At 40.3% G+C, this 24,710-nt stretch overlaps 1 protein-coding gene and 2 long non-coding RNA genes across 4 annotated transcripts in view; all 3 read left to right on the plus strand.

Moving 5' to 3' along the window:
- The window catches only part of LOC113568559 (B-cell receptor CD22-like), a gene marked incomplete at its 5' end in the record, with an annotated part of 50,496 nt that overhangs the window by 9,721 nt on the left and 16,065 nt on the right, over positions 1-24,710 (plus strand). Inside the window, one exon of the mRNA XM_035534710.1 lies at positions 16,375-16,449. Coding sequence (XP_035390603.1) covers positions 16,375-16,449 — 75 coding nt within the window. The remainder of the gene's footprint in view (positions 1-16,374; positions 16,450-24,710) is intronic.
- On the plus strand, positions 11,209-12,962 carry LOC118242624. Of its 2 annotated transcripts, none has more exons than XR_004776948.1 (4): positions 11,209-11,232; positions 11,384-11,525; positions 11,720-11,825; positions 12,368-12,962. It is a non-coding gene; the product is annotated as an uncharacterized LOC118242624 (long non-coding RNA). The 2 variants fall into 2 exon arrangements; XR_004776947.1 differs by lacking the exon at positions 12,368-12,962 and adding an exon at positions 12,155-12,176.
- Positions 13,506-14,517, plus strand: LOC118242639. Its single transcript, XR_004776975.1, has 3 exons — positions 13,506-13,537; positions 13,850-13,994; positions 14,086-14,517. It is a non-coding gene; the product is annotated as an uncharacterized LOC118242639 (long non-coding RNA).

Below are 24,710 nucleotides of genomic sequence, written 5' to 3' on the forward strand. Positions count from 1 at the left end.
ACGTTGATTTTGAACAAAAATTTGACTTGGGGGGCAGTGACAGTCTGATTATCACAGCCATAGCGTGGGACTGCGAGTGGGCTGCGGGAGTGGTGCAGCTCTCAGATAAACAGAAATCTTTATATTCGATCTCACAGGCAGCACCTCATGTGTCGCTGGCTAGCGCACATGCTGACCCAGACTGGCAGAGAGTAGGGTTATGGACCAAACGCGTGTTGAGCGCAACTGATTGGATAAAAGAACCCCAGTATGAAATTATGTACAGCCCGAGCATAGAAGTGTGGAAAATGCCAGCCCCGTATAGGCTAAATTGCAAAAGGGGGGGTCGAGCTTGTGAGTCCAAATATGGTAATTATGGCAGCCTCTGTTACCCTCTCAGAGGAGCAGGAAGAGGAACTGAAAACAGTTCCTGCAGGATTATGGGCACAGGGAAAAAATGATGTGGGTTTAATAAAAGGATGTGAGCCTGTCCACATCACCCCAAAATCTGATTACAGACCACGCCATCACCAATACCCTCTAAAACCAGAGGCAGTGGAGGGCATCAGGCCTGTGTTCCAATCATTAAAACAAGCAGGAGTTATCATACCATGCCCAGATTCACCGGTACGTACTCCAATCTTCCCAGTTAAGAAACCAGGGAGAGATGAATGGAGATTTGTGCAGGATTTGCAGGCTGTCAACGCGGCAGTACACCCTAGAGCCCCAGAAGTTCCAAACCCGCACACCATTCTCTCTCAGATCCCACCAGACAGTAAGTGGTTCAGTGTAGTTGATTTGGCCAACGCTTTCTTTAGCGTACCTGTGCACAAGGATAGCCAATTTTGGTTTGCTTTCACTTTTGAAGGAAAGCCATACATATTTACAAGACTGTGTCAGGGGTATTGTGAATCACCAACCATTTACAATGCCGCCTTACACTGAAGCCTAGAAGCTTTAGAGCTCCTCGAAGGAACAGCCTTGCTGCAGTACGTTGACGATCTTTTGATTTGTGGGAAAACACGAGAAGCGTGTAAACAAGCCACGGTGGCACTGCTACATCATTTAGCAGGGAAAGGCCACAAGGCATCCAAATCCAAATTACAGTTTTGTAAGCAGCAAGTGCATTTTTTAGGACATGACATCACTGAACAAACGCGCATGCTGACTAAAGACCGAGTGAATGCCATCTTGACTATACCAAGACCCACGACGAAAAAACAACTGCTGTCCTTCTTAGGCATGTGTTCCTATTGTAGAACATTCATACCATCTTATGCAGAGCATGAAGGGCCACTCAGAAATATAATACGGCCCAAGGGATCGAATTCCTCTCAGTTAGAATGGGCGCCAGAAGCTGAAGCGGCCTTTACAGCACTGAAGCAGTTATTACAGGTCATGCCTGCTTTAGGCATTCCAGATCCCAATAAATCATTTGAACAAACCACGTCTCCCCCACTTCTTATATGAAAGGACCAATTGAGATTGCTCATGGGAGAAGTCACATGAGCAAAGGGGGGATAGTGGAGAGCATAACAAGACATTGGTATGTACCAGGAATAAACACACCCAAAAAAAATTTTTGTTCCCGATGCTTGGGATGTGCACAAAACACACCACACGGAGACAATCATACCAAACACGCACCCGCCGGACACCCGCCGCCTAGTGAGCCATTTCAACATTGGCAAATAGATTTTGTAGAACTAACACCAGCCAAAGGGAAGAGGTACATACATGTGTGTGTGTATATGTGTGTTCAGTAAGTGGGTGGAGGCCTTCCCAACAGGGAAAACAAGATAGTGATGCAGTAGCAAAAGCGCTACTGAGAGAAATAATTCCCAGATGGGGTTTACCACAACGAGTGTCCAGTGACAATGGGACACCCTTCGTACATGAAGGGCTAAAGGCTCTGACTAAATACCTAGGGGTGGATATGAGAAAACACTGCAGCTATCACCCTGCTAGTGCAGGGGCAGTAGAACGGACAAACGGCACTATTAAAGGAGGTCTAGCTAAATTAACGCAGGAAACAGGCATGAATTGGGTAAAATGCCTTCCCCTCGTCCTGTGGCAATGTCAAACCAGGTCGCAGGCAGGAACAGGCTTATCAGCTTTTGAGATAGTGTTTGGATGGCCTCCCAACACGGGGATAGGTCCGCCCGACTGGGATACTAACCTGATCAATGAATCGCTTTTGCAGTATTGTGTCTCTGCACAAATCTCTTTTCCATGTGTCTAAGCAGGTGAAGGCAGTCCTTCCTGAGGTGATGGACAAGCCCCTCCATACACATCAGCCAGGCGATTGGGTGCTGATTAAGGACTTCAGGAGGAAGCGGTGGAGCCAACCCAGGTGGAGAGGACCATTCCAAGTACTACTGACGACACAAAACCGCATGGCCTTGGACATGCTCCTCGCTAAGGAAGGGGGAGTGTGCTCGATGATAGGCGACTATTGTTGCACGTACATACCGCCCAGTGATGCACCTGGAGGTAATATCTCCATGGCCTTGGACCACATGAGTAAGATTGCTGACCAACTTCGTGCTGAAAAAGCCGGAGTGAGACCTTGGGACTGGAAACAGGGATCTCTATTCTCAATGTGGAAAAGTATTGTAATTATGATTCTCCCATCCATTTTACTACTTGCCTTAATTATATGTTGTGGACCCTTGTTATGTCAATGTATGCTTAGTACTATTCGCATGAATATGGATACCAGATACCAACTTATTCAGGTCACTAAAGAGGACCTGGATGAGGATAACACCCTGTACCTGCACACTGTATTCTCTGATAATTAACAAATGATTGTATAAGAATCAAAGGGGGGAAATGTGATGGAAAATGATACGAAACTATGTATTATGTGATTCATATAAAATCACACTGATCCTTTTGCTCGTAAATTAATAATGCTGTTTGCACATTTGTATCCGCCTGTTGCTGATTAAGTTGAACATGTATCAGGAACTGTTAACATCAAGGTCAACTTGACACACAACCCACACTGTTTGGAGTCAGTTTGGGTTGGTTTGTGGAAAAAACCAAGCCGAGAGCTGATTGGCTTATAGCCACAGCAACAAAGGAAAGAAGAGCTGCTTAAGAAAAGATGATTGGTTAAAGACAGCACAGGAGTAGTATAACTAGCTACGGTTTTGTATACTCGGGGCTCCCTACCTGAGGAGAGCCAAACATTTATTTTATTCTTTTTCTTATTAAATTACTCTCTTAATCACGTCTGAATTGCTGTTTGTTCAAAATTCCACAACATGTGGTAACAGTGTGACTTTTCCAGGAACAGCAGAATGGGGGATGGCGTTCTAGCAGAAGGGTGACTCCCTATACGGATATGACCCATTTAACAGCAGTTAGGTAGATTGGGGTGTTTTTCCATCTGCTGGACAGCGAGAGGCACACCACACAGTACTGGTGCTGTGTCACATTAACAGCTATTTCCAGGGACAAGGCACACACAGTGTTCCCTTTGCACCATAGGAGGCCCTTCAGTCTGAACATCAGCATAATAAGATTCACCATGGATTACCTGCATACAGACATACAACAAAACACACATAGAGACAATAGTACACCCTAACTGGGGGCCTCTTTAATCTACTATCATATATCAACTGAGGCTGAGCATCAGTTAGTACAGCTGTTTGGATTATCACAATAACAGTAGTGGATTGTGTGTAGTGAGCCTCAACAAATCTCCTAGGAAGCAAACATTCGATTAGCACTTTGCCATCTGGTGAGAATTTCAAGGAGTGCTGCAGTATAATCAGAGATAATTGTATGTAAATTACCAGTTACCATGGGGCCTGGTTGGCCCTTTACCCAAAACATGGGAAAGGGTCTTCCCATCAAAACTTTGAAAGGTGGGTTGGCATCACTGCTGCAGGTTACAACAAGGAGCTCTAAGACAATGAGAGAATCATCAAATGAAACAAATGGAAGTCCATCACAATTAGACAGCCTTTAAATCATCCAGAAAAACTTCAAGCAATTAAGAAAATGATTCTGCTGTCATGAAACTGTCTTGAATTTGTTAAAAAATAAGAGAGAAACAAATTGTGTAGTACAACTAATATATCAGAGTAACCCTTAATCAATTTAACAACTCTCAGTAATGATCTTAATTAAACTCAAATGCATTTACATGAAGTGAGAATGTGAATCATAGATAAAAATAGGCATTAATGAACTTCAAGACTCAAATTCCTCTGAGTAAAGGGACACTATGCATCATAGTTAGAAAATGAGGAAATAAAGATTTAACCCACCTGTGACACTGATCTTAACAGGATCTCCCAGCCATTTTTGATCACTTACATTTGTTTTGATTCTGAAGTGATAGGCATGTTCATCCTCCTTCATTACATTAATCAGTTTGAGGGAGAAGTGTTGCTGTTTATCTACATAACACTGGACCCTTCCTGAGTCATTAGTGGGTCTGCAATATACAGGCTTGTCCTCTTGTGAATTGAAATGCTCTGTGACCCAAAATTCCTCTTTCACATCAAGCCCTGCTGGGTATGTGTAACTGCCATTGATAAACATTGTGGACCCCTTTAAAACACATATTTTAGTTGGGTTGTACTTCACACTCCATTCTGTTCCAAAACCCCCTGAAACATATGATGCATGAAAGAGGTCATTAGAGGAGTCTGGGCCCCATAAGAGAGTGGGAGTTCTCTTACAGCTTCACTTCTCTCCTCTCTAACTCCAGCAGCTACTGTAGAACTCTGAGCTGATTCTGAGCTAAACCACAAAGTGAGAAGAGCTTGTAGCAGGGTGGGGGAGGAGCTTGGGGAGAAGTGGACACTAGTGACTCTGAACAACTTAACGCTCAGTCACATAATATATGAGGTTGAGTAAAGAGAAAAACAAACAAAAATATATCTGCACTTTTTAGTTATAGTGGGGTTGTGAATTTTAATCTTACTACAGTGTGCTCTTAATCTAAGACTGCCCTAAACTTGACAAAAACCACAAAGCCCTCAGCAAGCTCTGTAGCAGTGGTGTGGGGAATGTGGGGGGCTTTGGTAACCAATGTAAATTAACTTCATTAAATGGGAACACTGTGTCAGAAAATCTTTATACTAGATATGATAATTTTCCTAATATTTGTGCAGGTTTTAACAGTTTTGGAAATTTTACAAAGAAAAATAAACTTTTGATGAAGATTGCAGTCTTACCCAGAGACATGAACAGAGTGATGAGAGTGAGAGTTAGAAGAGGAGTTCTGAGTGACATCATTAAACAAACCTGCACAGACACACAACAGCACACAACACAGCTGAGTTCATCACATTTCTGTTTCTGTTTACACTGTTTCAAATATTAGTCAGACTCATCTGATGACACAACTGTATTACTGAGGAGGTTTGGCTCTTGTCATCTCATTTCAATTCAGTTTTATTCCTTGAGGGCTATTTACTCTGGATTGAATCACAAAAGGATTTATAGGAATCCTTGTCCAGACTGCAAATGAAAAAGGTGAAAGCAATTGTGATATGAATAAAAAACACATAACCATTCTACCAACTTTAACAAAATAAAAACAAATTCAACTATTTTAACACCTCATCTCAGCAGTACATACAAATATATTTACACAGTCATAAATCAGATAAATATTGTATTAATAACAGTTTTGTTATGTCCTAAGCAGTGTAGAAGACTGAAGTGGCTAATATGTATGTAGTGAGAGCTTGTTGTCTGTTCTAAGAGGTCTATTCTGATCCCACCTAAAAGATGAAGAATGTTGACACTCAGCCAGCCAAACACGCGCGCACACACGCGCGTCACCCACACGCGCGTCTTTGTCACCCACCCAGACACCTCCAGTCCGTCACTCACCTGTCCTTCAACCAATCGTACCACCCAATCACTTCCACGTTTCCAATCACCCACTTACTGATCATCACACATATTACATATATTGTTTCACTCTCTTTATTTAAAACCCTTATGCGCTAACGCTCCCTAGCAAGCCCAAACTAGCATACTCAAATAAATGATTGATAACATCGAATATTCTTAAAGTACAGTACATTGATCAACATAACATTTCTTAGGTCTAATACAAGTACCTGCTTACCGATTTTCAGCCGTCTACATGCATCAGATCGCCACAAATCCCACGCTGAAGACACCGTATTTTTCGGGTAAATTTCCACAGCAACGTGCCTATCCTTTTAAAACATTATTCCGCTTTAAGATAAGCTCTTTTGTCATAGAAAGTTAAATTACCATCAAAACAACTGTGTGAGGTGTTTAGATGGTTAAATGGTATACAGAGTGTTAGTAACGTTCTTTAATTCCGTGCTCACTTCTTTGCGTAAAAACACGCGTTCAGTTCCTTCGTAAGCAAACCCAAACTACGCAGCCTTTGTTTAACTCTAAATGCACGTTACTGACGTAAAAGTGTTCCTGAATGGATCAATAACCCCTCCCCCTTTCTATTTTATATTGATTTCTATTGGCCCATTGCAGCGCCATTGTCTTGGAGTGACAGCAATTCTCACCTATGTGTGAAGGGGGAAGGAGAGGGCATGACTAACATGCACTTCACAAATGTTTCCAGGGCAAGTGTTGTGATTGGCAGTTGTTTTATCAAATAGAGGACGCTTTGACGAAAACGAAGACCCCTCTCTTGCCTTATTTAGTCATCCGTTTAACGTTTAAAGGTCTGCACACTGTGTACTGTCAGTGCTTTAGTGTTGTTAGCAGATAGCATAGCGCATGGGTTTGAAGCTGTTTGGCGAAACTCGTACAACCATAAGAATAATTTGATCGCCAATAGTTTTGGACATCATCGAAAGGAAGATGCTTATTTTAGCTGAAGTTTATGTGGAGTTGTTTGGGTGCTGCTAGCATGGACTAACTTCGATGTGTGCATAGCAAATCACTGGATGTTTCCATTCACTGCTGGAAAAATCGTAATCCTGCTACAAATTGTAAGTATAAATGAGAAAGTATACTATTGCTTTACAGTATTACAGCATTTACAGTATTTTCCCCAGCATTTACAGTATTAGCTACAGTATGTTCCCCTAATGATGCCAACAATGAAGCTATGTAGCTCATATTGTTGTGGAACTTACTAAAGTAACTTACTGTGATGTTTTAGCAAAAAGAAACATGCAGTCTTGATGTATAGTGATTGATAACTTTGTGTGCATTTAGAGAGGTTTTGGGACACTAAGGAGAAGTCTAGGACACCTACTGTAAAACATTATGTAGCTATTTAGTCATTTCATGTATGTGCTCAAAACTTCAGTTTATTACGCAAGACCCTGGTGAATCAGGAAATGTAGAGTATGAGTGAAACTGAATCTCCAGCATCAATAGACACATTATACACCCAAAAAAATCAAAGGCATGTTATGTTTTTTTGACATGTTCTTCTGTATTAGATGAGCTCAAATGGAAGTAAATGATGGACAAATGCGCCTGCATGTGAATGGATGTCTTCTCCCAATTGTCTACTTCACTTTGAATCCTGAATGATCATTGTGCTATGTGTACAATTTCAGACGCATAGTGTTAAAATGAACAAGTACAAATCGTTCAAAAATGAGCTTTAAAATGCTTGTGCGCACAGGCAGCTCCAGTCAATGTTTCACACTGACTATTCTCTATTCTAATTAAAAATCTAGCAAGCCACAAGGACTACTTAATCCTTTTTCTCTTTTGAAATCTTTTTGCTTTATGTAACATGTTCCCCTCAGTTAACTCCTGTTTTGCCTATTAGTTACCTTTCACTCATGCCTCACTATTTTGCTCAAAAGTTCACAAAGGGTTTGGAAAATAATGTTGGATCATACAAGCAGTATGTGTTGAATTCCAGTAGAACTCTTCATTTCTAATATAAATTCTAAATCTCAAAACTTAAAGGTGATGAAACACATTGATAGTAAATGGCAAACCACACTCAGTGTAATAGAATTATTACAGATTATTTTCCATGAAATGTTATAGCACTGTAATGGAATAGTTGACTTGACCCAGGCCTCTTAGCACCAGTGGTCATATCACTGTAGGGCAATCTAACTAGACAAGGAACTTGAAAGTGAAGGGGGAGTAGACTCTATAGTCTACCAAACCACTCACCAAAATCTTCTTCATCATCACCCAAGAGCTAACAACCAAAGACTGTACACCAGACAGAAGGCTCAACACCACTTTTCAGGATGTGACACGAAATATCCAAGACTACATCCAAACACAGGACCCCAAGGATGGGCTGATGAGGGCATGTCCCAGTCAGAAGGGGGACATAGTTACCGTGAAAATAGTGGAGGTGTCATGGCAGGATTACCTACATGGAATTCAACACTGACAGGTAGCAGAAGTGGCTGACAAGACAATCTTACCAATGTCTGGAAAAGGTAGGACTGAAAGACAGTACTGTGTCACTGATCATGGTAGTAAAAATACAAGAACTAAGCATTATGTTAATTGTAACAGGGGTGCCTTACACCACACAAGATGCAGACTGTACAAAGGAGTCTCTGAGAGTAACACTAACACAAGATGCCTGCAGGGAAAGCAAATATTAAGAGACCTGACCAAGTGGCAGAGACCATGTATAGAAACATATGCAAGACATATAATCTGAACAACTTCAAATCTGTGTGTGTTATCAAAAAGGTTGTCCCAGTGGTGACTGGGGCACTTGTGGCCGAGACACAAATGCTGGGAGGTGTGGCTCCAACTGGAATAAAACCATCAATCTCATTTCAGAAGAGCTCAAGGCTAGAATCAGTGAAAATATTCTATCAGAGGCCTCTCTCTCTCTCTCTCTCTCTATCTATCTATCTATCTATCTATCTATCTATCTATCTATCTATCTATCTATCTATCTCTCTCTCTCTCTCTCTCCATATATATATATATATATAAAATGTATGTATATATATATATATGTATGTCTGTGTGTGTGTGTGTGTGTGTGTGTGTGTGTGTAAATATATAGTAGCTGGAGTAAGAGTGGCTGGTGTTTCAAAGCATAGTCTGTGGCTAACACAGGGTGTTCATCATTGGTTGAGTGTTCTATACAGAGGGAGCAGTGATGTTCCACACCAATTTCTTGTTAGGCCTTTGTAAGTCTTTCTTTGTCATCACATTATTTTCTTGTTCCTGGTTTCTTTATCTTTATCTAACAGAGAAAAATAAACTCAGAAGAAACAGCTTTGAGGTTTTAAACTTGGGAACTGTCTGTGGTGTATTTAATGATGTTATTTTTAGTGTATTAATTTTAGTGCATTCTGTTTTACTGCACTGTTCTCTCCTTTTTCCACAAATGCGCGCACACACACACATGGCATGTCATGAAACAGTACAGTGTTATTCCTGTAGTTCAGGCCACTGAGAGCCTCAACCTTCACATGCAGCAAGTGCCATGGCTGCACATTCATGGAGAAAACCTTTCTGTTTATTGATCACTGCACTGTCTGTGTGTGTGTGCGTGCCATCATGAGGACTATGTCAGATTGCTGAAATCAGGAGAAATTAAACATGAGAATTTGGGCTCCTAAAAATATCTTCAATACGCCACAAACGTTCGCTGTTACTGTCCACACCAACACACCTCACAGACAATCGCAGAAAGTCTCGGAAAAGAAGAGTGTGGAAAGAGTTTTAGTAGACGGGATGATCTCCAGCGACACCATCGCATTCGTACAGAGAGAAGCCGTATTAGTGCTCAGAGTGTGGGAAGAGTATTGGTATAAGGTTGGCTGGACATGTCACTTGATCCAAAAAACGACGTTGATAAGAGGTCTTCCCAATTAGCAAACGAACTCTGTATTACGTTTCCCAGAAGCAAACCGTACACATCGTGCCGACGTCGGCTAGACGTGCTATGAGAGCACTTTTGACGATTTGGATTCGCCTTGCACAATTTCTGAACACTGAGGAAAACAATAACACTTAGCTGGGTTTATATAATATATTTGACGGAATTAACACTAAAAGCAAAATTAAATGTTACACAATACAATAGCCATAATACAACAGCAGCGACGACAATGGACCACTTGGAGATTTTAATTTGCATTTCATATTTTTCTTGGAGAAGGCGCTGCACTAGAGACTCATCCCGTGCATCGCTTCTCCAAGGTCCTTATATTAAGTATACTTGTTTTTTGTCCATTTTGTGAGTGTTTTCATGTGACCATGGAGAATAAAGAGCTCTTTAGCTCGACCTTGCCTCCCGCTTCCTCTGTGACGTCGCTACCCTCACAGAAATAAGCTTTTAAATAAAATAAAACTGAAACGTTTTCTGATGAGAAAGTATAGCATGAAAGTATAGATGAAGAACTATATCCAAATATCGTTTTTCGGGAGCTTGGAAGAACAAATCATAATCACGATTCAAACGTCCTGTGACAATATACATCAGCGGTTATGCAGCGTTTGTTTGTCACGAATGGCCACCCTCCTCACGTCCCTGATGTCACCGTTTCCCGGTCTTCCTGCGCTGCCTGGATCCATGCCTTAGTTTCGTTTTCTCCGCCCCCGTCTGTTCCCCTATTCCACTCCTTGTTTTACTTTCCGCTGTTCCCATGTTCACCTCTATCTGTTTAGTGTCTGATTGTCTTGGTTATTTAAGCCCTGTGGGTTTGTCTTCTACGCGTTGGTAATTGTGGTAAGGGACGTCTTTCTGTTAGGTTTGCCTTCTACGTGTTGGTAATTGTGGTAAGGGACGTCTTTCTGTCAGGTTTGCCTTCTACGTGTTGGTAATTGTGGTAAGGGACGTCTTTCTGTCAGGTTTGCCTTATTCTTGTTTTACTGTCGTCGTCATTGCTTTTTTTTTTTTTTCCTTTTCTTTTTTTTGTGTACTTCAGCTGTGTTAGATTACCCTTAGCACCCCTTATTCTCTGTTTGTTTTACCTTTCGTGTTTCCTCATGAAATAAACAGCCTCCTGCATTTTGCATTCTACCTTTTGCCTTGTTCCTGTTGGGAGCGTAACATGAGTTCAGTTATTGGAGCCGGTCCGAACCTCCTTGGGACTCCACGCAATTCAACATTTTTGTTAGAGGTAACATGCGTCTCGACTTGGTGGCCAACCAGAGTAGTCGGCTGCAGTCGAGAGCGGAGCAGAGAGCCGCCAAACCGTATTTTACTTGCAGTACCCAACGTCAGCAGGTAGCCGTAGAGCTGTAGGTTTAATAGCGAAGACACTTTGTGTAATTGATGAGAACGAGGTAGGGGTGTAGGACGGCCCCTATCTAAAATAGGTGAGTTCTCGCTGGCGTATGACAGGCCAACCGTGACAATCACATTGATCTTGTTCATAAATTTATTAATCACCACGCTCACACTGAATTATGTTTTTACTATAATGAAACTTGGTGAATAATAAAATACTGCGTTTTTATCGCCTTCCAGAAATATAAAGCAGAGTCCATGAGGTCGCACTCGCTGTACCTGCCACTAAAGTTGGACTACAGAGAACAATCTGATCTCTTCTTTTCCACATGTGATGGCGCATTGGTTTCCTTTCCCATTGGAGCCAAGTTAACTATACCGAGTAAGCTAAACTACTCTCAACCCGCACACTTTCGTTCATTTGTCCCAAAGAAAGTGAATAAACACCGCTGTCACCAACTGAGCTTCACCAGGGTTCGCCTAATAAACTTGATATTTAATGAAAAAAGAAATGGACACAGTAGAAAGAAGTGAATACAATGAACTCAGCTTTTACTTCTCCAAATCTTTTTACAGCGCTTCTCCACCCCACAGGGACATTACTGAACATGAATCGTCAGTAACACAGTCTGTATAAAACTCGAAGCATCTCTGAAGCTACAAAAACAAAGACATGAGATCGGTAAGCAGGGAGATCGTGACCCCAGCGGGAATTCTGGCATTCTTAAACATTTTTTTTTCCAGTACTTGTTGCACATGCACATATCATTTATACCATTTGTCTTAATTAAAATTAAGAGATGCCTTATGTTGCTTTAAAATTTTACCTGTGTAAGTGCTGATTGTTTGCTTTCGTTTATAACTGATGTACTTCTACCTTGTCTTCAATCTAATATACCAGTGAAGAAGCTACATTAATTATAATTTACGTGAAAGACACTATTCCTGCATTGTTACCAATTTCCAGAATACTTTGTAATTTGCTGTATAATTTTTTTATGTTTCTTTTAGATGAACCATGTGAATCTTACAAATCAGGAAAGAGTCTGTTGATCCTGATCGTGTGCCTGTAATTACAAATCTCTTCCTCTAGATGGCAGTGTATTAAATGGTATGTGTGATGCAGAAAAGCTTAGGGCAGGAGTGAGGCTGCTGTCCAAGGTACTGATACTAACATGGTCTGTCTTGCCTCAAAATTGTGTCTTCCTGATGACATGTACACAGCCTTGGATTCTTATTCCAGCTCTCCTGAGTACAACACGCTACCAGTGAGGTACACACAATAAATCAAATTACCTTTACAGACAAAGGAAATAACTTGATATTTACTGAAAATATACATTCAATATACCTCAAAGTTGTTTTTGTAATCCAGTTCATAATTGTAACATCATAATGGCTACAATCCTTTAAGCATGTTTTGATGCTTTTACAGGCTTTGAAGCATGATCTGATGTGTGTGGTGTAAAGCTTTGGAGTTAGTCCTATTTAAGTTACACTCCAACCCCGATTAGCGGGAAGTTTTGGAACTGGTAGCGAGAAGCCTGTGACGCATGTGGAGGAGACGCGAGTCAGACTCAACTCAGTTTTGCAGTAATATTGCCGGTTTATTCATTACGTGACAGGCTTGCTCTTGGAATCTTGTAGACAGTTCATACATGAACTGTAGAAACATCCAAAGCTGATAAACGTGTTACTAGAGAAGTAAAAAATAAGGACAAAAATAAGAATTTGGTCCAGTGATGTCCATGTACAGTACAATCCAAAAAACCTCCTCTGCGTGGCATACATACACATGCTGTAATGTAGCTGGCCCGAGTGCCACAGGGCGCAGGGCCGGATGTTTATTAACATTAAACACATATGACAGATGGAACTCGCGCATAACACTTACAGTAAATGGTAATACAACCCAATATATATTGATAATTTTATTTAGATATATGTATATATATATATATATCAAATAAATGTCATCAAAGCTATTTATAAGTTTTTATAAATGTTAAAGAATCACTTTTAAAAATAATGTATATATTTTTTTACAATCGGGCCTTACACCTGCATCTTTTTCATTTAGTATTTGTACATGCATGTCTGAAAAACATTTGTAACAACATTGTTTAAAAAATATTTCTCTACAACTAAAATAAAATTACACCGAGCTAAAACATGTGATAACAGGTAAATGAAATACTATTTTTGTATCCATGACTGACAAGATTGTTTTATATTTTAGTAACAATAATGTTCACCAGTCAGTTAAACAGAAGCAGAAATGTGGTGAACTCAGCTGTGTTGTGTGCTATTGTGTGTCTGCGCAGGGTTTTTTAATGATGTCACACAGAACTCCTCCTCTATCTCTTACTCTCATCACTCTGTTCATCACTCTCGGTAAGTCTGGACCCAATCACACCTTTTAAAAAGAAACTGCTCAATGATGCCTCAACATGATTACATTAATGCATCATCTTTTCATAACTGAATGCATTGTTCACATTCAATGAAGTCCATTTCCATTGGTTGCCAAATCCCCCCACATGCCCCTCTCCACCACTGCAGTGCTCACTGAGTGCTTTGTGGTTCGTGGTTTTTCTCACATTTAGGTCAGTGTTCTTTTAGGAGTAGAGGGCTGCAAGAACAGAGAAGCAGTAAGTTAGTAAGTTACGTTAACCTGTGATCTCTTATATGGATCATATTTTACAGGGGCTTCTGGAAACAAATGGACTATGAAATACAGCAAAGAGACAATATGTGCTTTAAAAGGGTCCACTGTGTTTAAGAATGGCTCTTATACACACCCAGACCATCTTACAGTGACAGAAGCCTTTTGGTATATAGACCCAGTTAAGTATGTGGAACCAGTTTCTCTGCTTGATCTTCCTGAGTATTCAGGAAGGGTCTAGTAACACTTCTCCCTCTGATTGACTAATGTGTTGAAGGAGGATGAACACCATTACTGCTACAGAATCCAAACACGCACAGAGAAATGGGTGGGTATTCCTGGAATACAGCTGAAATTTACAGGTACGTTTAATCACCACATTATCCTGCTAACAACACAAGCTATCATGTCACTTTAATCTTCATGGTATCATAGTGATTTATAGTGACATATTCATGTAGCTCCATCAGAGGTTTTATTCCACTGCAACATCAGGGTTTTTCAGCTCCTGTCCTGGTCTAGAGCTGCACTGCTGGTGTTTTCTCTGCTTTGACACATCTGATGATCTCTTTGACTTGGACCTCCATGTAGACACCTCTCAAGCAGTAATAGAGGGACACACCACTGTTCTGATATGTACAACCACCTGCAGTCTGACAGTCCAACATTCATCTGGTACAAAAATGGACATCCTTTATCCTCCAGTACAAACCCACTCCACCTGCAGCCAGTCAGCAGTGAGGATGCAGGCAGTTATAGGTTTGGATGCAGGCAGTTATAGGTTTGCTGTAACAGGATATGAACATCTCCCCTCTCCTGCTCAAACTCTCACGGTCAGATGCAAGTCATTTATTTATTAAAAGCTAAATCAAATTACCTTTAGGACTATACCTAAAGTTTATGTTCATGGCAAGGGCAAAGAGATTATTATTCCTTTCCCAATACGATGCCAGTCTGATGTTACTGACCCAGAAGTGACCCACATCCTGAAATTATTGTAGTAATCTCGGATCAGATCCTTGATCTTACTGGGAACATGGTGGCAGTGAAGTGCTAGCTCGACCAGCTTGTGGTATGGACCCATAAACATTGGTCAGGTCCAACCACAACACAACTAGGTCACCTTTGCTCTCTTGAGCCTCTCTGATGAGCTGTTTAACTACCCCTGTGTGCTCCAAACATCCAGGAATCCCACCTTTGTGTACTGAGGTGTCAATAAAGTTGTTCTTGAGGAGAAACTTGGTCAGTCTTCATGAGACTAAAAAACGCCGTCCCTTCCACACTAAATAATGAAATTGAATGAAACGGGTTGATGTTTCTCGAGTTCTCCTCTTTTGGGATCCAACTCTCAGCACACCTCCACTGGTCAGTGACTCTCCCCCTTCGCCATATCATCTTCAAGATCCTCCATAAGTGCCGGAGAAGTTCAGGACAACACTTATAGACCAGGTAGGGTACACTGCTGGGGCCTAGAGTGGATGCTGAGTGACCTCTCTTAATCACTTCCTCCACCTCCTTCAGAATCGGCTCCCTCAGTTCGAACTCTGTTGTTGGGGGGCAGGGCTGATGAGAGCTTTGTTGGGCTCAAGCTCTTGCTCCCTCAACAGATCTCTCAGGGTGCTCAGGAGGAAACAATTTACTTCCTCTCTTGAATACTCTAGGTAGCCACTGTGTTTGCCTCCAAGCAGATTTTTTACCTTCTCAAAGGGATTGGCAATGAAGGTGGCTTGCTTCCTGGCTCTCTCTCTTCCCCACCTCCTATACCAGTCTGCTCTGCATATGGTCATCAGTTTCTTCCTCAGAAAATTTTGCAGTTCTTCTAATGCCTGCTTCTTCTTATTAGATTTCTTGTACTGTTTCTTGAGGGTTCGAAGCTCCTGGCACAGTTGATGTAGTTTTCTGGCCCTGCGATTCATGCTATAGGTGGTGGGCTTGTTGTATGGTAGTCATTATTTGAAGTCGAGTGTCTGCATCTCCTTTGGCCATAGCTTGAATGATGTTGGACACGTCCTTGTTAAACTGCAGCCACACACTCTGGTTACTGGCTGGGGGCCACTTTATCCGCTGCTGTGGAACTACTCTGCTTGGAATAGGAGACACAGGAGCATGGAGGGACTTGGCTCTGTGGGGTGACTCCTGGCCGGGCTCTTCCTGTGTCTCACCAGGTTCAGGACTTGTGCGTTGCACCTTGGTCTCCTGCACCAAACATTTCATTCTGGCCTGATGAATTCTGAGGCCATGTTGGTTCTTGCGCAGCTTTCCGCAAATGCATGTTACACTCGTGGCCAGTCCGTTTGCATGAGTTGTTAACCATTTATCAGTTTGATTAGAGATCTCATTCCCCCCCATCTCAGGATCTCCTGGGGGTATCTCTCTTCAGGGCTTTCTGTAACTTGGTGGGGTCCTTTCTCACTAAAGATACAGGCTGGGTTGCTAACCCTTCTTGTCCCGTGTGCCATCTTTCCGTGCCGTCAACTGTCTTTCCAGTAGTCACCAACGTATTCTTGGTTGTCACCTAGCCTATTCCTAGGAGTCACTGGCTATGCCAGACTGTATTATGCTGAAGACAGTGGAGAATACACATGCCAATCCAGTAATGACCATAGACATGGGTCTCATTCAGTAACACTAAATGTTTTGTGTAAGTAACTGATGAAATAGTGGAGGACAGTTCAGTGACTCTGACCTGCAGCAGTGATGCCAACCCACCTGTGTAGAACTACACACCTGGTTTATAGAAGGAGGAACTTTATCTGTAGGATCTGGACAGACTTACAAAGTTCTACAGAATGGATTCTACTAGTGTGTAGCTCAGAATCCTCATGGAGCTGAGAATTAATCTACTGTGTCTGTCATAATAAAAGGTAATGAACAGATAAGTCAAATATGCTAATGATGCTGTTAATTTTTTATTATTATTATTATTATTATTATTATTTACCTAGCACCTATCTCCAACTCAAGGATACTTTACAGACAGATATCAGCTTTTGCAATGACTCGCAAACAGATGAGAAGCAGCAGCCAATGTGCACACAGCATATTCTCATCAGAATCTGCAGCCACCTGTGCGACTGCACGTTATGTAGGGTAGGTTAAGACCAAGACAGAGCAACAACCGTCACTGGACATACATGCACACATTCATACACATATACATATCTATATATACTTACACACTGGTCACATTCATACAGGACAATATAGAATATTTGCATATGATCAAGCCACTACCATATGAGCATCCCGATGTGTTCAGAATAGGCTCCCCCCAGTGGCCATACCCAGTGCTGCAGCTGTCCTGTGATGAGTCATGAGCTGTTAAGAGGCGACTTAGATGGTGGCTGATAAATTATGCATGACAGGTACAATCACTGGCAGTGACAGTACACATGAGTAAGAATCCATTAGTTTCTCCATTATTATAACTATATATTTATAAACCATAACTATAACTATATAGTTATACCATTAGAACTGACAAACAGAATGACTGGCAGTTGCTATATTAGTATGAAGTTACTTAGGAAAAAATGTGCTAGAATGTAGTGTATTAGTGAGGAGGATTATTGATCTATTTAAATGCATGACTGCCAGTGTGTGTATGCGTGTCCATGTTTGTATGTGTGTCTATGTATGCATCATTGTGTGATTTGTATGTGTTTATGTATGCATCAGTATGTGGTTTGTATGTGTGTTCAAATTCTGCTGCAGCACACTTTCATTTGTACTCTCATTCTTCTTGCAGACACTGAGAAAACAATACAGAGACCATCGCCATAGTAATAGTCTACAGGAAACGTATGTCTACAGGAAACGTATGTATGTGTCTGTGTGCCTGTGTGTGTGAGAGAGAGAGAGAGAGATTGTTGGGTGAAATGGCTGAAGGTATGACAACCATATTTTATTGCCTGGATCTGGGTCAAAATGTAAAATTCCACATTTTTCAGTCAGGACTTTGGAATAACACAAATATCTAATTTTAATAACACAAATATCTCATTTTGAGGATTTGCCATATTGCTGTTTCGGTTGTAGAAATTTTAAAATGTATTTCCTTACCTCATACCGATGTAATTAAACATGGTTATTTGAAGATTTTTAGATTTGCATGAATAAATGTAAGATGCCCTGACCTTTTATGAAAGTAATCTGTTTTCTTTTTTTTTTGTGCATGTATGTCTATGTAAGTTTTTTTAGGCTTATGACCTGGGATTATACTGAACTTCGATTTGGGTGTCATTGTCTCGCCACTCTCATGTGTTCACTGTTGACTGAAGTTGTAGAGTTGTTTCTCATAGCCTGTGGTACCAGTATGAATGTTCTCATCATCTAGCTCAGTGTCAGCTTCTGGAGTCTGATTCTGGCTCACTGAGTTCTGGTTTCCAAATTGATCCCCCTTATAGTCAAACAAACTGTGGACAGATAACAGAGAACTTTTTAAAACACTAGGGTTAGAAACTTCATTTGGGGATCAGTATTTCTCAAAGCCAATTATTTATAAACTAAATGAAGACATAATAACATTCTTCATATATCATGATATTTTTTATGAAATGAATCTGTTATTGGCTAATCCCCTCATCACTCACCTGTCTTCTTCCTGGATGACACCAAGACATCACCAAAGGCTCTAAAAGGGGGTGGGTACATACTGGATAAAAGAAAACAGGTCAATGAAAAAGATTCAGATATTCTGTTTTCATTCATTTTTTTTTTATTTTATACAGTGAATTTAACAAAATATATTGTCTAAAATCAGCTTTACAGTACACAGGTCTAGACCACACATGGGGTGTAAGAAAGTTACCTCAGGATTACCAACCTGAAGAGCTAAACTGTGTCTCTTGGGTCAAGGCTAGAGAGTAATGCTCACACAAACACATGAAGTATAGAAATGTGAAAACCACATTACATAATAGAATGTAATAAATTAATGTGTCATTAAGATCATACAGACTTAGGGTATAAGAAATCTATAAAAATGTGCCTGCAGTCTAGATGTCCAAGCAAATGTGTGTGATTTTACTGACAGTCTTACCCTTGTAATGTAAGGACAAAAACAAGCATCCAAACCACAGACGTCATCAACAACACACAGTGAGACAGTGAGATGAAGCTGCCAAACTGTCAAAAGAAACATATGTCTTCTTTTACTTTTTTTCCTTAGTCACTGTTTTCAGTGTTTTTTTTCTGTTCCACAACAGAATGAAACTGAATGTGTTAATGAGTCTTGCAGTGCAACCTCCATGCACACAATACACAGGCCTACTACCTCTTTCTTCACACAGCTTCCTGAACAAAACCATAGCAGGTTGTCCTCTGAGGCAGTTGAAAGAATGACTTTGACATATTCTACATGTTTTTTTTGTTCGTTTGTTTTGTTTTGTTTTTACTCTGTAACCATGGTGACAAAAACCACATCTGAGGCCTGTTGTTTTACATTACATTATGTGTCTGTAAGTGCATGTGTGGGAGGTTGTGAATATGAGTTTTGGGGTTCTGAATGTTCTTAAACTGGGAAAATAAAATAGTAGAACATTCTTACTAGAGTTTTGGTCATCATATACCTGATATACTAATGTGAACAGAAACTAAGAGATGAAACGTCAGTCCAGAGAAATTTACTAGTTGAATGGTTATTTACAGAATACAGCATGTGTATGTTTGTGTGTGGGTGTACCTGTAGCATTGGTGGTGACAGATATTGAAATGTTTCTCACAAAACTGATTGTGGTTGGAGAAGGAGACTGAGAGGTTGACGTAGCAAAGGTTTGTGGTGCTGTCCTAGAGAGAGAGAGAGAGGAGAAGTATGAAAAGACACTTCTGTAATTATTTATCAGGGTTTGTATCATCAGCCATTGTTAAAATGGTAGTTTCATCTTTATAAACTAAATGATCTCTATAATGTTAAAAGCTTACCATCTAAAACTTTAAGGATGACATCATTATGTGTTAACAAAGATTATGTCCACCCCACACCAGTATTTACCAGAGTCCGCCCTCTCCAGTCGAGTGATAGTCACAGTGAAGTCTGTCCCTTCATCCATCAGGCTGTATTTCCCATTGGATGGCTTATCTGAGTTGACGACCTCCTATTACCTTGAGCCCACTTATGAATACACTTAAATGTGATTGTCTCTCTTTAATATCCAATAATATCCAAATGCCAGATGTTTTGTATCTTATTGCTGTCAAACAAGGTTACAATGCACAAGGATGTAACTTTGTAAATTTTGCCACCCACTGCTTTCCTTCAAACACTGTAAGCTTCTGAAGGGGAGGAACAACTTACCTGAGAGAAAGAGACAGATACCAAGATGAATAATCTTCATCATTGTTTATAATATTTATTTGACAACTTTGTCCCCAGAACTCTGACAACCTCCTGCAGACCTGCTACAGCTCCTGACTGAAATGTGTGAAAGCAGAGCCATTGTGAGACATGATGAGACATGATGAGATGTGATGAGAAGCATCTTATCAGTTTTCAAACTCTCCACACATCATAAAAACCACACCCACACCCATCAACCCACCCATACATAGACACACACACACACACACACACACACACACACACACACACATATTCACCCTTAGGGGGTTTATAAGCACAGGTTTATTTCGCCATCTGCTGGACAAAAACTGGTTTGGCAGTTCGAAGACTTTATAGAACATAAATCTGAAAGTTGTTAAAGTTTTGTTGTCCTTGTTATTTCTTGCACTACATTACTTACATACGTGGCTTTTCTTTGTAAAATGTCAACATGTCTGTTTCTGCTGTCTGAGGTACTCACGAAGCACTTCTTCACTTGAGGCCAACATCCTGGTGTCCTGGATCTTGTTTGTTTCATCTTGGATAGTGGCTCTGACACTCACTAGTCCTCAGCCTCTTTCCCCTTAGTGTATAGTCTCAGAGTGATGGATTTGGACTGAAACCCTCTGTGCATTGTGAGGAGTTTCCTTGTTTTGATGTCAGTGGCTTTTATCTCCTCATTAGGCCAGCTAATTATGCCAGCGGGGTGTCTGATGACTGGTAGATCATCAGTGTTCATAGCTCAGATCTTGTTCCTCCCATTCAGCTGACTTCTCAGGACTGGCCTCACTCATACGTCCACACTTATCAGATCTGTATGACATTCCGATGTCGCTGCTGTATATCCTGAGATGAATTAGTGAGTCAATGTCTCTTTCACTTCTGGCATACAGCTTGATATCATCCATGTAGAGGAGGTCGCTCTTGTTGATAATTTTGCTAAGGGGGCTGAGTCCTATGTAGAACAGCATGAGAGACAGGGCATCTCCTTAGTAGTCACTTGATGGTAACTCATGTTATTGGCATGTTATCAGTTGGTACTTGGATGGAATTGCTCCCTTTCTGGGGGCTCTTCAGGATCAGGAGTGTCTGGCCTTCAGTTAATCATTCAGGGTGGGTTCCATCCCTAAGCAGCTGATTCACACACACAAACAGACAAACACACACACACACACTTGCAGTCACATTAAATTGTGCTTAAAAGCCAAAACTATAGCCACTATGATGCTACAATTATGAATTGGATTACAAAAACAACCATGTATTTAGTTATATATTTTCAATCAATATCAAGTTCTTTGCTTTGTTTGTAAAGGTAATTGGATTTATTATATATATATTAATAATTTTAGTAAAGTAAAAGTAATCTAAGTCACATTTAAACATTCATCAGCCACCATCACTACTAAACTTGTCAGTGTCTACCATTTTTTTCAAATGATGTGACTAGATTCAGTTGAATAGCTCCTCCCTTTCCATTTTGCATTGCATTATGGGACAATATTGTCCATACAAACCATACACAGAAATGACTGCTTCTAAGTATGCAATTGGGATGCATCCATTAGAACCATCCAACTGTTAGAGACACTTGTAATGACAGCCTGCACAAAACTATTTTGAAACATAGTGTGTCAGCAAGCTTCAGTTGCGTAATTTGATTTGATTTTATTACAGTAGTGGAACTAACATGACTGATCATGACTTACTGATCCTTATATTCTGAATTGCTCCTAATTTTCTGAAAATTGGTGGGGCGGGGGGTTAGATAATGAGAAATTTCAATTAAACTCTCAGTACTGACATTTAAACAGCAGTGAAACTGTTCTGCCAGTAAGTTTAAGCAATTAATTATTTTCCCACCAGAGGGTGCAAGGATGCATTCCTCTAGAGCAGAATGTTTGATTATCATCTCCCTCATAATGCAGGCTGCCCATTTACATCCTGTTCTCATTTGGTCTGAAAAACAGACCCATGAATTGAAGAGTAGGGATAACAGTGAAGTTTTGTTTTTTGTTTTTTTTTGTAAGTAAAATGTAGTCCTTTGCTTGTATATAATGTGACACACACGAGCTATTTCTTTGAGCTTGTCTAAAGTGTTATTCACATTCTCACTTTGGCTCAGTGCTTCTTTCTGGAGGTCTGGGGTGTTGCAGTGTCATAGACTGAGGTTGTCTTTAGCTTTATTTGTACTTTGATGACAGCTCAAGGCTGACGGAGGATGGCAGCAGGTGACTACATTTAATATTTTTGAAATTCACTTTTCACAAATATGCATATTTCTTATTTTGCATTATCACAAGCTATAAATAAAAACTCACTGGAACATATTTTGCTGCCTGTTTGCCATGGCCTTCTTTCTCAACACCTGTTTAAAAACCACATGAGCATGCAACAAAGCTGCTTTAGCCAGGAAGGTCAAGCACTCCCTAAAAGAGGAAGGAAATAAATGTGTTAACCACATCTAGCTTTTTAGCTTTGTGCTGCCTCTGTTCTTATCATTTGATATTTGAACACTGGTGATCAGTCTTGTCACAGAACGGTAAGACTCTTTCTTTAGGTCACAACAGTATTAATGCAACATCAATAAAGATTAACAGAATGTAGATTAACAGAATAGAGATTTTGGTTTAATTTCCTAGAAAATGATTGTCTAATTATCAACTAATTTGCAGTACCAGTAGAAAATTACCATTGACAATTCTGTTATTCTAATGTCAGGCATTACCATCATCTGGGACCGTGCATGGTTGTTCTATGATTCTGTGATGGACTACTGTTTCTTTACATTTTAAAAAATATTTTCAAATAGGATGGCTAAAGTAGTTTGTGGTTACAACACATGGTCTTGTTACTTAACTCTGTTGTGAAAATATTCATTGAGACCAAGATAAATTCTAGTGTCCAGTCCTACTTTGCTAATAAAGTGATTTATCATTCTGATGCAATGAAAGTACATAGTGGGGGGGAGGGGGTTTTGTATACACCGTCCATCAAAAAGATTTATAGCTTGTTTTTGATTGATTGACAGCTGTCAATCATGCCACCCACTTACACTCAGTGCTCTACATGGTCTTGCACCTCCCTACCTAGCTGAACTCCTACACTCATACAGCCCCACACATACACTCCGCTCTTCTGATGCAGGTCTCCTCTCCAACATGACACCATATGAGAATAGAGCTCCTAGAACAGACCTGAACAACAAGCTCTCACTACATACAGGCCACTTCAGTCTTCTACACTGCTTAGGACATAACAAAACTGTTATTAATACAATATGTATCTGATTTGTTACTGTGTAAATACATTTGTATGTAATGCTGAGATGAGGTGTTAAAATAGTTGAAGTTGTTTTTATTTTGTTAAACTTGGTAGAATGATTTTGTGTTTTTATTCTTATCACAATTGCTTTCACCTTTTTCATTTACAGTCTGGACAAGGATTCCTATAAATCCTTTTGTGATTCAATCCAGAGTAAATAGCCCTCAAGGAATAAAACTCAATTGAAATGAGATGACAAGAGCCAAACGTCCTCAGTAATACAGTTGTCATCAGATCAGTCTGACTGATATTTGAAACAGTGTAAACAGAAGCAGAAATGTGATGAACTCAGCTGTGTTGTGTGCTGTTGTGTGTCTGTGCAGGTTTGTTTAATGATGTCACTCAGAACTCCTCTTCTAACTCTCACTCTCATCACTCTGTTCATGTCTCTGGGTAAGATTGCAATCTTCATCAAAAGTTTATTATATAAAGATTAATAAGTTAAAATATAAAGATTTTCTGACACAGTGTTCCCATTTAATGAAGTTAATTTACATTGGTTACCAAAGCCCCCACATCTCCCACACCACTGCTACAGAGCTTGCTGAGTGCTTTGTGGTTTTTCTCAAGTTTAGGGCAGTCTTAGATTAAGAGCACACTGTGGTAAGATTAAAATTCACAACCCCACTATAACTACAAAGTGCAGATATATTTTTGTTTGTTTTTCTCTTTATTCAACCTCATATATTATGTGACTGAGCGTTAAGTTGTTCAGAATCACTAGTGTCCACTTCTCCCAAGCTCCTCCCCCACCCTGCTACAAGCTCTTCTCACTTTGTGGTTTAGATCAGAATCAACTCAGAGTTCTGCAGTACCTGCTGGAGTCAGAGAGGAGAGAATTGAAGCTGTAAGATAACTCCCACTCTCTTATGGGGCCCAGACTCTTCTATTGACCTCTTGCATGCATTATATGTTTCAGCGGCTTTTGGAACAGAATGGAGTGTGAAGTACAAAGAAACTGAAATATGTGCTTTAAAGGGGTCCACAGTGTTTATCAATGACAGTTACACATACCCAGCAGGGCTGGAAGTCAAAGAGGAATTTTGGGTTAAAGAGCCATTCGATAGAGAACAGGACACACCTGTATATTGCAGACCCACTAAGGACTCAGGCAGAGTGCAGTGTTATGTAGATAAACAGCAACATTTCTCCCTCAAACTGATTAATGTAACGAAGGAGGATGAACATGACTATCGCTTCAGAATCAAAACAAATGTAGCCAATCAAAAATGGCTGGGAGATCTTGTCAAGATCACTGT

This window comes from Electrophorus electricus, chromosome 16 (genome assembly GCF_013358815.1).
Source record: "Electrophorus electricus isolate fEleEle1 chromosome 16, fEleEle1.pri, whole genome shotgun sequence".
Taxonomy (NCBI): Eukaryota; Metazoa; Chordata; class Actinopteri; order Gymnotiformes; family Gymnotidae; genus Electrophorus; species Electrophorus electricus.